This window comes from Drosophila melanogaster, chromosome X (assembly GCF_000001215.4).
Source record: "Drosophila melanogaster chromosome X".
Taxonomy (NCBI): domain Eukaryota; kingdom Metazoa; phylum Arthropoda; class Insecta; order Diptera; family Drosophilidae; genus Drosophila; species Drosophila melanogaster.
Window position 1 is genome coordinate 16,371,995 of NC_004354.4, and position 13,140 is coordinate 16,385,134.

A 13,140-nucleotide genomic window follows, 5' to 3' on the forward strand; every position below is an offset into this window, starting at 1 on the left:
AGCAATCGAATAGAAAGCTAATAATTTAATATAGCTGAAAAACAGGAAATTTATTTTTATTTATTTTGGAAACATTCATTTTTTCTATTTCTTTTATGCCGAAACCCGCTCGATTTGATACGTTTTTTCGTATTTCCGGCAACATAAAATAAGTCAGCGATAAGCGAAATTGAAATAAATAATTTAATTTTTATATTACTTCCAAGGCCTTTTTTATTACAGTGCACTTCCAATTTGCGTCTGCTTAAGGTTTGTGTATTACTTCCCATTGGAAACAACCATAACCTGTCCTAACCGCTAATAATTGTTTAATGGTGAAGCAGATATTAAAAAGTAGCGCGTTGCCTTCGCATCTGTTTGTATTTGCGAGCGTGTTTGTGTAGCGATACCGGGGCTCAAGATGCATATGTATGTACATACATTTGGGATTTGCCAAAATCTTTGGCTTAAATACATACATACAAGCAACCAAACATTTATGGGGGATTTTGTGCGACTGGATTCATTTGTTTTTCGGGTCACAAAAAAGCGGAAAATGGAAACGCTAATCTCGGCTAACCAATAACAACGAAAACCTTGCGCTACCGCTAAATGTTATCTCTTGTTTGAATGTCAGCGCTTAGAGAGCGTCTTCGCACGTATGTATGTACGGTACAAACATACGTATGGATGGATGGATGGACAAGCTTCCAGCGGTTTGTGTGTATGTATGTACTTGGCTTGCACGAAAGTTTCAGTTTCCTATCGAAACACGTCTTAAATGTGTATTTATCATCGGCTGTGGTACGAAATGCACGTCGGTGTATGCGTGCGTACGTAATAGTTGATATTTCTCTTTTTTTTTATTGTTACAGCACGGTTGCGTGTTATGTTTTGCATTTTGTTTTGAAAGCTCCGAAAGCTGTGCTTTATGTAAAAACATACGTACACTTGCCAATGTACGAATGTTTGATTGCACGATTGTATGTACGTACGTTTGTATGTTCGTTTGTACGTTAATACTTGGCGTGTGTTTGTGTATGCGGTTAGCACAAATCCAGCGAGAAAGAAACAACCAACGTTGGCTATATGTATTAACTTCAAAATAAAGTTCAGTTTAAGCTGGAGCGCAGTCGAGGTTGCGTCGCTTGTTCGTTCGGTCGGCTTTTTGGTCTTTCGGCTTTCGGCTAGTTCCTATATTGTATGTACGCATGGTAAGCATGCGTTCTCTTTCGCTTTTCAAGTCTCAGTTTCAGTTTTCAGTCTGTTCGATTGCGTTTGCATAGCATTGCATTGATTTAACAATAGCTAAATAAAGCTTAAAGAGTGTATCTGTGATTTATTTCTAAATGTGACCGCTTTGAGCCAATTTGTGCATAAATATGTATGTACATATAATGCTTTGGATTACATGAATCGCTATTGCCATTTCTGATGCACAATGATGTATGTATGTACGCAAAGAGCATACGAATGCATGGCTTGCATTACGTGATTTCATACATCTGTGGGTGTATGTATGTATGCACCATCGAAATGGCAACTCTTACGCATAAAAATTGCAAATGTGTATAAAGCCCCACGGACCCACACAGCCACATAAACATTATCGGACGCAAATGTATACATACAAAAAAAAGTTGGCTTGGTGGCTTAATTGTTGTTGTTGTTTTTTTGTTGATAGTGTGCACACAGTGCGAAATTAGTGTGATTAAATGTGGAGATGTGTGATTTAATAAGCATGTGGGAAATACAGCGAGAGTGATTGAGATGGAAAATGGGAGATGTACAAGCTGAACTTGCCCAGAAACATGTATACACACGTACATATGCATACGTTTGTAGGATTATGCTCGGCAAAGTGAAGTATTTCCTTACAAGCAAACACAGCCATATATGTATGTTTCTTTTTTTAAACGAATGGCACAGTAAAACAGAGACCGGAATAGATGTTGTCTGTACATATGATACTGTTGATATGATACCATAGCCATAATTTAATAGCCTTTTCATGTAGCATATGCGTCTAGCTATGCAATATCGGGCATGCATAACTGCATATCCTATGTACATATGTATATCGAAATATGGGATAAACATATCACTTGACTAACACATATGCATACATGCATACATACATACACATGTACTCATTAAAATTTAAAGATGCGTGCACAAATTTAAACATTGATAATATAAATTTATATGCAGCGCCGTGTGCATACATACATACATATATTATTTTCTAATTGGAAACGCGTTGGCAATGCCTAATTGGTTTGATTATAAAATTAAATTTCTTCATTTGGTCGCAGGTTTACGGTAACTCTCTGATTTTTAATAGGGTTTTCATATAAACAAGCGGGGTTCGATGAAGTGATATCCCCGGTTTCCCGTTATTTGTTTATACCTTTTTTTTTTTGCTTTCAATTGCTACTGAGTTCAGTATAATGCTATTTCAATAAATAATAATGTTAATTCAATTTAAAAGCTCGGGTTCCGTAGTGGTGAATATGTTAATTAGAAACATGATTAGAATGGGCTAATGCATAATTCCCCTATTGCAGACCCACTGCATCTTACACTTCGGGGGACTTTCTGACCGAAAACAATAGAATCAAATGACATGTGGATACACATGTGCATAGATACGTACATATGTATGTACAGAGATATGTACATATATGGCTTACTCATTGTTAACACTTACCTGTAGTTCCCCCCAGGTGATTCTGTTGTGTCATCCGACGAACAATGGATCATCGCAAATAGGCACTTCATTAATAAGTAAGCACAAACCGTTTCGGCCATAAATATCTGTGATATATGAATCATTTTGGCATCTCTGGTTATAAAAAGCCCACGTTTAACCGGTCCAAGGTTTTTATTTGGGTCTCTCGCACAACACAAATTCAATCTACAATTGAAGTGCTTTTTCGTGTTCTCTTGCAGATACTAGATCGTGAGATACGAGATCAAAAAAATAGATTCATGAGTACGACAACAGGAAAGGGAAACGTCGCAAAAGGACTCTTCGGGAGAATCAAACTACCTTAATACCATTAGCTAAACTTAGTTAAATATGTCAAATACGACGAGGTCCAGCCGAGTTACCATCGGTAGAATTGGAACCACGCCACAGATCACAGATCCATGGTCGTCCGGCTTGGAGAAGCAGCGACCTTCCCGCTGTGGAGGCCCCAAATCTCTCGCAGAGCCAACGTACCGAAAGATCGGACGGCGAAAGATGATGCTCCATATGCGAGTCCATGACCCTGGAACGACTGTAACACAAAGAGCAAAAGAAACGGCAACGGCAAAACTCAATAGAATCTATTTATGTACATTTAACCGAATGGCACAGAGCTGTATATATTTTGTATTATTTTTAGTAATCCTAAGCCCAAATACTAGTTGTGCTCTACGGAGTAGTGCGGGTGAGACTCAGAATTATGTCGGAATACTCAGCAACGATAGTGCAACGACCACATATGATGTGTCGTCCCTGCACAGCAGTAGAAGAACAAATCCCCCATCATCATCATCATCATCATCATCGAATGTTGATGTTGATTATCGTAATGACAGAGAGCTCCACAAGGTCGACCTGGTTGGCCTGGGAGGTGAAAGAGCGGGTCAAGCTGAGACCATTAGCGGCGGCAAATACGATTATAACTATGAAAATACTCACACAAATGCCAGTGCGAAAGATGAAATTGTTGAACGGCAGTCAAATAGCCTCGACTTCGACGGGGTCGATATGTTTGGCGCCTTCAGCATTCCGGAAGAGGCGATATACACAAATGAGTTCGCCGTCAACATTCCAGCTGGCAAGCAAATGGCAGATGTTATAGCTACCAAACATGGATTTATCAATAGAGGACAGGTGAGAATGTTTGTCCAACGCTGCAATGGAATTGGTGCTCATACAATTTACTTAATTTTTCATAGATTGGATCGCTGGACAACTACTATCTGTTTCAGCATCACCATGTATCGAAGCGTTCGCTGCGCTCTAGTCGCAAACATCAGGGCGCCCTTAAATCAGAGAACGAGGTGTGTACTCTCTAAAAAAGTATCCAGTTGGAGCAGAGATTTCAATCATGATTGCCTTGCAGGTGAAATGGATGCAGCAACAGCACGAGAAGGTGCGCCGAAAGAGGGACGGCCCGTACCAGGACTTACCCACCTACAGTCCGTATAATCTTTTACGCCAACACGGCGGCTACGTTGTCGATCCGAATCCGCATCTTTCATTCTCCCCAGAATCGATTTCGTTAGCCTCGCACTCACAGCGCATGGAGTACCGGGATGTCAGCTCGCATTTCATCTTTCCGGATCCGTTGTTTAAGGAACAGTGGTATCTGGTGAGTAAAGTATGTAATCATCTCTCATTTAAATGCATGCTTCATGAATCCATATATATTTTATAGTCCATTAGTCTATTAGCTCGATTCTCTATACCATCAGCGTAGTTTCCTTTGAGACGTTCAATCGATTGCTACTAACCGTGTTAGTGTTGATTTTGTTGATTTCGAAATATTTTCTTTTCATTTAACATGCTTTATTTGTAAATGTTTGGATTTCTTTGTTGATTGATTGCCTATTTTTTGCTTATCTCTTCGCCAATGTCATGTTTAATAATCAATTTGTAAATTCCCACAAAAATCGCTTTGTAGAATGGCGGCGCCAAGGATGGCTTGGACATGAATGTGGGTCCCGCCTGGCAAAAGGGCTACACCGGCAAGGGCGTGGTCGTGTCCATTCTGGACGATGGCATTCAGACAAACCATCCCGATTTGGCCCAAAACTATGTGAGTATCCCAACAAAAAAAAATCAATGATCAATTGTTAAAAATACTATTTAAACGCAGGATCCCGAGGCCTCTTTCGATATAAATGGCAACGATTCGGATCCAACGCCCCAGGACAATGGTGACAACAAGCACGGAACCAGATGTGCCGGCGAAGTGGCCGCGGTGGCTTTCAACAATTTTTGCGGAGTGGGAGTGGCCTACAATGCCAGCATTGGTGGTAAGTGATCATGGTTGATATGTATTAATTGCAAACCATCTAAGCTGTTTGTGCTATTAGGAGTACGAATGCTGGACGGAAAGGTCAACGATGTGGTTGAGGCCCAGGCATTGAGTCTTAATCCGTCACACATCGATATATACAGCGCTTCCTGGGGACCGGAGGATGATGGCTCCACTGTCGATGGTCCTGGTCCGTTGGCCCGCCGAGCCTTCATCTACGGAGTGACCAGCGGACGACAGGGCAAGGGCTCGATATTCGTTTGGGCCTCTGGCAACGGTGGACGCTACACTGACTCCTGCAACTGCGATGGCTACACCAATTCGATCTTCACCCTTTCCATTTCGAGTGCCACTCAAGCCGGGTAAGTTGACAGGATGTAGACTTGGATTCTGATTCAGTAATGTTGTTGCAGCTTCAAGCCCTGGTACCTGGAGGAGTGCTCCTCCACGCTGGCTACCACCTACAGCTCCGGAACGCCGGGACATGACAAGAGCGTCGCCACCGTCGACATGGACGGCAGCCTGAGACCCGATCATATATGTACGGTGGAACATACGGGCACCTCGGCATCGGCACCACTGGCAGCCGGCATTTGCGCCCTGGCGCTAGAGGCCAATCCGGAATTGACTTGGCGCGACATGCAATACTTGGTGGTGTACACATCAAGACCGGCGCCACTGGAGAAGGAGAACGGATGGACACTGAACGGTGTTAAGCGAAAGTATAGCCACAAGTTTGGATACGGTTTAATGGATGCTGGAGCAATGGTGTCACTGGCGGAGCAGTGGACATCGGTGCCGCCGCAGCACATCTGCAAGTCGCGGGAAAATAATGAGGATCGCAAGATAGATGGTGCATACGGTTCCACCTTGTCCACGCATATGGATGTCAATGGGTGTGCGGGCACGATCAATGAAGTGCGTTACCTAGAGCATGTCCAATGTCGCATTACCCTACGGTTTTTCCCGCGAGGAAATCTTCGCATACTGCTCACCTCACCGATGGGCACCACCAGTACCCTGTTGTTTGAGAGGCCGCGCGACATCGTCAAGTCCAACTTCGATGACTGGCCCTTCCTGAGTGTTCACTTTTGGGGCGAGAAGGCGGAGGGTCGCTGGACACTGCAGGTGATCAACGGCGGACGCCGGCGCGTCAATCAGCCGGGCATCCTGTCCAAGTGGCAGCTGATATTCTATGGCACTTCCACTCAGCCCATGCGGCTCAAGTCCGAGCTGCTGAACAGCAGTCCCCAGTTGCGCAGCCCAAGCAGCTCCAATCCGTTCCTCTTCCCATCGGCCTCGAACATTGGCCAGCCTGCCAACGAGGGTGGGAACTTCAATACGGATAGCTTTGCCAGTTACCTCAACTATCAGAACATCTTTAGCAGCGCTGGCTCCGATCCGGAACCGGCAACAGCTACATTGGACGGTCAGAATGTGACCGCAGCGATTGCTGGCGGCTCGTCGGCTGAATCCCTTGGATTTACCGCCTCTGCTGCTCAACTGGTAGCGGCGCCCGAAACGAGGGATGGCGACAAGAAGATCCTGCACTCCTGCGATGCCGAGTGCGACTCCTCCGGCTGCTATGGCCGTGGACCCACACAGTGCGTTGCCTGCAGTCACTACCGCTTGGACAAGTAAGTGGTACCAACATGCGCATTTGTGGAGCTCGGGTGCTAATGGTTTTCTGTTTACAGTACTTGTGTAAGTCGCTGCCCACCGCGTTCCTTTCCCAACCAGGTTGGAATCTGCTGGCCCTGTCACGACACCTGCGAAACGTGCGCCGGTGCCGGACCCGACAGCTGCCTCACATGTGCTCCGGCCCACCTGCACGTCATCGATCTCGCCGTCTGCCTGCAATTCTGCCCGGACGGATATTTTGAAAGTAATAATCTGGCTTTGTTCATCAAAAATTTGCTATTGTTAAACAATTATTTCTTTGTACTCTCCACAGACAGCAGGAATAGAACTTGCGTTCCCTGCGAGCCCAACTGTGCCTCATGCCAGGACCATCCCGAGTACTGCACTAGCTGTGATCACCATTTGGTTATGCATGAGCACAAATGCTACTCGGCCTGTCCCTTGGATACGTACGAAACGGAGGATAACAAGTGAGTAAACATATATTTGATTAGCTCTCAATAAGAGCTTAATTTGTTAATCACATCGCGTTCAATAGATGTGCCTTCTGCCACTCGACTTGCGCCACCTGCAATGGCCCCACGGACCAGGACTGCATCACGTGCCGCTCGAGTCGATATGCCTGGCAAAACAAATGCCTTATTAGCTGTCCGGACGGATTCTATGCCGACAAAAAACGTCTGGAGTGCATGCCCTGCCAGGAGGGATGTAAGACCTGCACCAGCAACGGAGTTTGCTCCGAGTGCCTTCAAAACTGGACGCTAAACAAGAGGGACAAGTGCATCGTGAGCGGCAGCGAAGGCTGCAGTGAATGTAAGCTCATCCATAAGCAAGCAGTTTATATCCTGGCTAATTTGCCAAAAATTGCTTGATTTAATGTATAATTTGCTGACATGCTCTTCATCCTGCAGCTGAGTTCTACAGCCAGGTTGAGGGACAATGCCGCCCGTGCCACGCCTCCTGCGGCAGCTGCAACGGTCCAGCGGATACCAGCTGCACGTCCTGCCCGCCGAATCGACTGCTGGAACAGAGTCGCTGTGTTAGCGGCTGTCGCGAGGGCTTCTTCGTGGAAGCGGGCTCCCTATGCTCACCATGTCTGCACACGTGCAGCCAGTGCGTCTCGCGGACAAACTGCAGTAACTGCTCCAAGGGTCTGGAGCTGCAGAATGGCGAATGTCGCACCACCTGTGCCGATGGGTAAGCTGTTAAGATTGAATTACCACCAGTGTCCCGGAGCTGCAGCTTTCAATGTGTGCCGTATATCATTATAGATACTACAGCGATCGTGGCATTTGCGCCAAGTGCTATCTCAGCTGTCACACCTGCAGCGGACCGAGGCGCAACCAGTGCGTCCAGTGCCCGGCTGGATGGCAACTGGCCGCCGGCGAATGCCATCCCGAGTGCCCCGAGGGCTTTTACAAATCGGACTTTGGATGCCAGAAGTGTCACCATTACTGCAAGACGTGCAATGGTATGATATACTGTCAATCTTCTAGCATGGTGGCTAATGTGTTTCCCCAATATTTTGCTTTTCCAGATGCTGGACCATTGGCGTGCACGTCGTGTCCGCCACACTCGATGCTCGATGGCGGTCTGTGCATGGAGTGCCTGAGCTCACAATATTACGATACGACGTCGGCAACATGCAAAACGTGCCACGATTCGTGCCGCTCCTGCTTCGGACCCGGCCAGTTCTCGTGCAAGGGTTGTGTGCCGCCGCTTCATCTGGACCAGCTGAACAGCCAGTGTGTGTCCTGTTGTCAGAATCAAACGTTGGCCGAAAAGACTTCGTCAGCGGCGTGCTGCAATTGCGATGGCGAAACCGGTAAGCAAATAGTTTATACGAGCTGCAGGATCTAATATAATTGAAATGGAAACTGTTTTCAGGCGAATGCAAGGCTACCTCGACGGGTGGCAAGCGGCGCACGGTTGTGGGCAGTGGTAGTGCGTACAAAAGCAGCGAATCCAAGCACGGATCCTTCGAGAACGATGGCAATGCCAGGGAGTTCGTCCTGCGACTGGACTCTCCGCTGACGGCAATCACAGCCATAGCTGTGGCCATATGCCTGCTGATCATAACAATATTCTCCATCATCTTTGCTGTTTTACAGGTAAGAAACTGGACTAAAGGTAATTGAATATAATTTCAAGTTCAAGTTTCGTACTCTTTGTCCAGCGCAACAGCAACCATGTATCCAGAAATTCAGTGCGATATAGGAAAATAGCGAACACGTCGTCGGGCAGGCGAAAGAACTTGTCCGCTAAGCCCACCAGCGATGCAAGATTCATTTTTAACATTGGCGAGGACGATGATACAGATGGTGATAATTCCGATGACGAGTTGGACGGCAACGTGGGCACAGATATAAACAACAGGATCGTCTACGACCGCAAAGGCAATGATCATGGACACGAATTTTACATTGAGAGTACAAATGATATTGATGCGATCGAGTTTCACTGCAATGGAGCCGGAGCCCAGAAAGCAGAGACCCAATTACAAAGGTGCAATGCGAACGGAGATGATGATGATATTCTTCATTACGATAGGCATACGAATGCGGAACGAAAAAATCATCCTTCCTCAACCACAAGCCGTACAAACATCCGTAGCTGATTGATTGATCAATGGACGACGCGACAGCGAACGTAATTGAACCAACCAACCAACCAACCAACAAACCAACAAACCAACCAACCATCAAGAACTTTGATCTTGGCTTTCTTGCTCTGGACTAGTAAATTGTAACCTTGCTTTGAAGGAATATAGCGAATCGAAATATTTAACATCTGAAAATGATAAAAATTTATATGTGATTGTGAATTGTTTTTATATATATATTTGTAAATTTAATGTTTGTATTAAATTTTTATGAAAAATGTTATGTCAAGTTGAATGATGACAGTGTCTTTTTTTTATTGTTCCCAGCCATATCTTTTCTATTCAAATAGGGAAGATAAAAATGGTTAAGAGAGAAAAAAACCAAAATAAATTTTGATCGATTTATTGGCAAACATCCGAGAACAAGAGAAAATATCGCTTTCGATACAACAAAATTAGTCTTAGGATTTATTGTTTTTAGTTTAATAAATTTTTTAATAAATGTAAACAATTTTTAAGTATCTGAACCCATTCTTCTTTTGTTATTTATCGTTGTTATTTGTCAAGCATATTTCTGCGATGCACGTAAATGAAAGGGAAGGCATTATTATTATGGTTTTCATAACATTTCATCTCATTTGTTGAATATTTATATTTTCAGATTGCAGTGCATCCATCCATCCCAGTGAAATGCAGAGTTTCGGTTGGTAGAAAATGTTTTATTTACAAAAATAGAAAATATCTACATATTTAAATATATATGTGTTTCGATCACTTATTTCAATATTCAAGCCAAATTATTGTAGCCATGTAGTTTTGGATTTCAGAATTTTCATAATGTTAGTTTTTCCTTGTAAATCATTAGAAATTCGTTAATACTTATGTCTTCTTCTGTCCTATTTAGCTGCGTACGCTAAGTATACAAAATCGAATATATATATTTTTACATAGTTGGCTGAGAGGTATATTACATGGACGCGGATCCGTATTTAAGATGCGATCCATTTAAGATATAGTACAGTCGCAGCACATCAGTGAGTAGTACAAGCATTTAACGACTTTCTCATCGTTGTCATCGTACTCCTTGCGATTCAATTTGGCCTTGTCATTGTCATAGCCTAACGATTTGGCATCCAACTGGTCGGCGGCCAGGCCCTCCACCTTTTTGGACATCTTTCGCTTATTCGCATGTATCAGTTCGTTGGTGTTTCGCTGTCCCACCATTTCGTCGATCCAATCGAAGTCTGTGGCGTTTCCCTGAAACCTGGTTAAACTGGAAATGGTTTCGATCGAATTGATATCCTCCTGTTTGTGCAAAAAGAATTATATAGTTATAATTATAGTTATATATAGTTATATCTGTCATCTATACCTGATTGTTGTTGTGGTTCTTATATCTACTTTTCTGTGGCGTTGTTTGCTGGGAATGTGATGCGGGCGGCGACGAGCCCGGCTTATGATTAGCCAGTGGCGAAGAATCGGTTGCTATCGATGCTGTGGTTCCCGCAGAGCTATTTAGCACCACATCGGTGTCCTGTGCTGCTGGAAAACTTGGCACCTTCGGCAAATCCTCGGGGCTTACAAAGTTGTGCTGCAAGCGGATAATGGTTGGATTTATTTGAATTAAGCAGAACAGAATATAGCCTGACATACCAAGTCCTGTATTACAACGGTGGTGATCACGCTGGGCGAAGTCATGGCTCGCGTGGATGCGGTTGCAGTCTCGGAAGTAGGACTATACGGGATCGGTGAGTTCGGGCTCACAGGCGTAGTCGGCAGTGTGGCAGTCTCCGAAACGATGGCCAAGTCCTCAGAGGATGCTCTATCGCTGTTTGCGCATCCTTGAACCAGCGAACAGGTGGCCACAATGCTCAGCGACGATGATGGTGAGTTGGCAGACAAATCGGTGGAGGGACTGGAAGGTAGTTTATAATTAGCTTCCTTATTATTATACTAAAATATATCTTGAAAGTCTTAATCATCGTGCATAGGTAAGCCGCTTAATGCATGTTTGGTTAATACAACTAAAACTACTTTAGTGCCTTAATCACAATCTCTCCACCGTACTTACAAATCAATCAGCTCGGCCTGAGCCTTGCTGCCGCCCAAGGACCATACTTCGCTCTTTTTCTGTGGACCCGAGTACGAGATATGCTTGTTGGTGGCATTAAAACGACCCTTGGAATGGGACTTTCGGCCCGGTATCCACAATATGCGCATACCGCTCGGTTTGCTTTTCTTCGTTGAGTTGGAAGCCATCTGAAAATCGTATACTAAATTCAGAAATTAAACTATAAAAACAAACCGGTCGTTTGATTGTGATCAGGTGTAGCTATCAATTCGTTTGTGAAGTGTTACTCAGAAGTTTTGGCCAACTATGCTTGAAAAAAAAAACCTATCTACCCAAAAATGTTTAAACTAACAAATTATTTAACAGTACATATAATTGGCTCATTTTATATTTTCTTAAAGTTCGTTAATGGGATTCTAGTCAGATCGAGTTCATAAATACTATACATATGTACATATATGTACATACATCCAATCAGCATTAAGAAATCATAACATTGCAGGGAATTGGGAATGTTGTTCTAATCAGATCGAGTTCATAAATACTATACATACATATGTATATGTACATACATCCAATCAGCATTAAGAAATCACAACATTGCAGGTAATTTATCATTGCGAAAAAAGTAAACAAAATTCTTGCTAAATGTAGTAAATAATATTCTCTTAAATGTTAAGATCCTCAATGGGATTCTAATAGAATGAAAGCATTGAATAAAGTACATATCTATATCTATGTCTATTCACGAAGACAATATAACATTGAATGAATAAATATTTACCATCGTAAACAACCTGATGTTTGCTTACTACTTAGAAGAAAATACTGTTTACCCAAATTTATTGACAAATTGGCGCTATGAACGAAGACATTGTACGCAAAAATGCTTGAAAAGGTATTTTCCCAATTGGATTTGGTTTTTGGGATTACGTTATGTGTTCGTATGTATGTATGTACATATGTATGTATGATGCGAATCGCGACGACGTGAATAAAATTTAAAAAGCGGTTTACCAAATATATTCATACATATATATACATACATATGTACAAAAGTCGAGATTCACAACACCACGCACATTTACTCCGCTATAAACATATATAACCACACATACAAATATCTACTTGCCCACACATACATACATATGTTTAGGTGACAAATAAATAGCAGAAGCACGAATACGAATTTATGTATGTTAGTGGTTTAAACAGAAATTAGCCTAATGGTTTATAAGAAAGATAAAACTTAGAATGCACTCACCTTTTCTCCTCAGATATTGACCTCAATATCACAAGGTTTTGTGCAAATAAAGCATTTGTGTAAGCCAAGTAAATATATACGTATATATACTATCGTATGTGGACTTCAATATATGTACATATAAGCCGTGATATGGTTTGAGATTCACAGTTAGAAAGTCGACGAATTTCTTTGAGTGTTGTCTTTGTTATGTTAACACCGTGGGAACTTATCGCCGCAATTGGAAGGGGATCTATAACTTCACGTTACATTACTTTATTTGTTTAAGGACCCGAGCTCATGTATATATCGAATAAACAAAACTCAGAAGTGCCAGTGTTGGAAAAAGAAGTGCACACCTTAGTAGCTTTCTCTTTTTCTATCGGTAATCGTAAAATGCATTATTCACACCGCGGGCAGTAAGATATCGATATTGTTGTCGATGCCAAGAACTAAAAGTAGTGGAATAGCAAAGGCAAAAATTACGCATATAACAAATTCCTTTATTACTTGCCTTTATCCCTGCTATGGACAATTTACTTAAGTGTCTTGACATCGATATTAGAAG

General features: G+C 43.0%; 2 protein-coding genes across 14 annotated transcripts; one reads left to right on the forward strand and one right to left on the reverse strand.

Moving 5' to 3' along the window:
• The first annotated feature begins 1,091 nt into the window (after nucleotides 1–1,091).
• Fur2 (Furin 2) lies at nucleotides 1,092–9,788 on the forward strand. Of its 9 annotated transcripts, none has more exons than NM_167510.3 (17): nucleotides 1,092–1,193; nucleotides 2,547–2,766; nucleotides 2,932–3,865; nucleotides 3,931–4,035; nucleotides 4,098–4,346; nucleotides 4,659–4,793; nucleotides 4,854–5,013; nucleotides 5,074–5,377; nucleotides 5,429–6,652; nucleotides 6,713–6,900; nucleotides 6,970–7,126; nucleotides 7,195–7,469; nucleotides 7,568–7,853; nucleotides 7,928–8,127; nucleotides 8,194–8,481; nucleotides 8,544–8,767; nucleotides 8,833–9,551. In NM_167510.3, the coding sequence occupies exons 3-17, from the start codon at nucleotides 3,062–3,064 to the stop codon at nucleotides 9,271–9,273; spliced, it is 5,040 nt and encodes a 1,679-aa protein (NP_727967.1). In that variant the 5' UTR covers nucleotides 1,092–1,193; nucleotides 2,547–2,766; nucleotides 2,932–3,061; the 3' UTR covers nucleotides 9,274–9,551. The 9 variants fall into 9 exon arrangements, with proteins under 9 accessions (NP_727967.1, NP_001162774.1, NP_996486.1 ...); NM_001169303.2 differs by lacking the exon at nucleotides 2,547–2,766 and having other exon boundaries at nucleotides 4,098–4,173; nucleotides 4,246–4,346; NM_206763.2 differs by lacking the exon at nucleotides 2,547–2,766 and having other exon boundaries at nucleotides 1,092–1,180; nucleotides 8,833–9,788.
• A 171-nt stretch (nucleotides 9,789–9,959) lies between these two features.
• CG9992 (uncharacterized protein) lies at nucleotides 9,960–12,914 on the reverse strand. Of its 5 annotated transcripts, none has more exons than NM_167511.2 (5): nucleotides 12,594–12,914; nucleotides 11,330–11,517; nucleotides 10,912–11,173; nucleotides 10,631–10,849; nucleotides 9,960–10,563 (listed from the first exon to the last, which is right to left on the reverse strand). In NM_167511.2, the coding sequence occupies exons 2-5, from the start codon at nucleotides 11,515–11,517 to the stop codon at nucleotides 10,264–10,266; spliced, it is 969 nt and encodes a 322-aa protein (NP_727968.1). In that variant the 5' UTR covers nucleotides 12,594–12,914; the 3' UTR covers nucleotides 9,960–10,263. The 5 variants fall into 5 exon arrangements, with proteins under 5 accessions (NP_727968.1, NP_573121.1, NP_727970.1 ...); NM_132893.3 differs by having other exon boundaries at nucleotides 11,330–11,531; NM_167513.2 differs by lacking the exon at nucleotides 12,594–12,914 and adding an exon at nucleotides 12,166–12,272.
• Nucleotides 12,915–13,140: the final 226 nt, after the last annotated feature.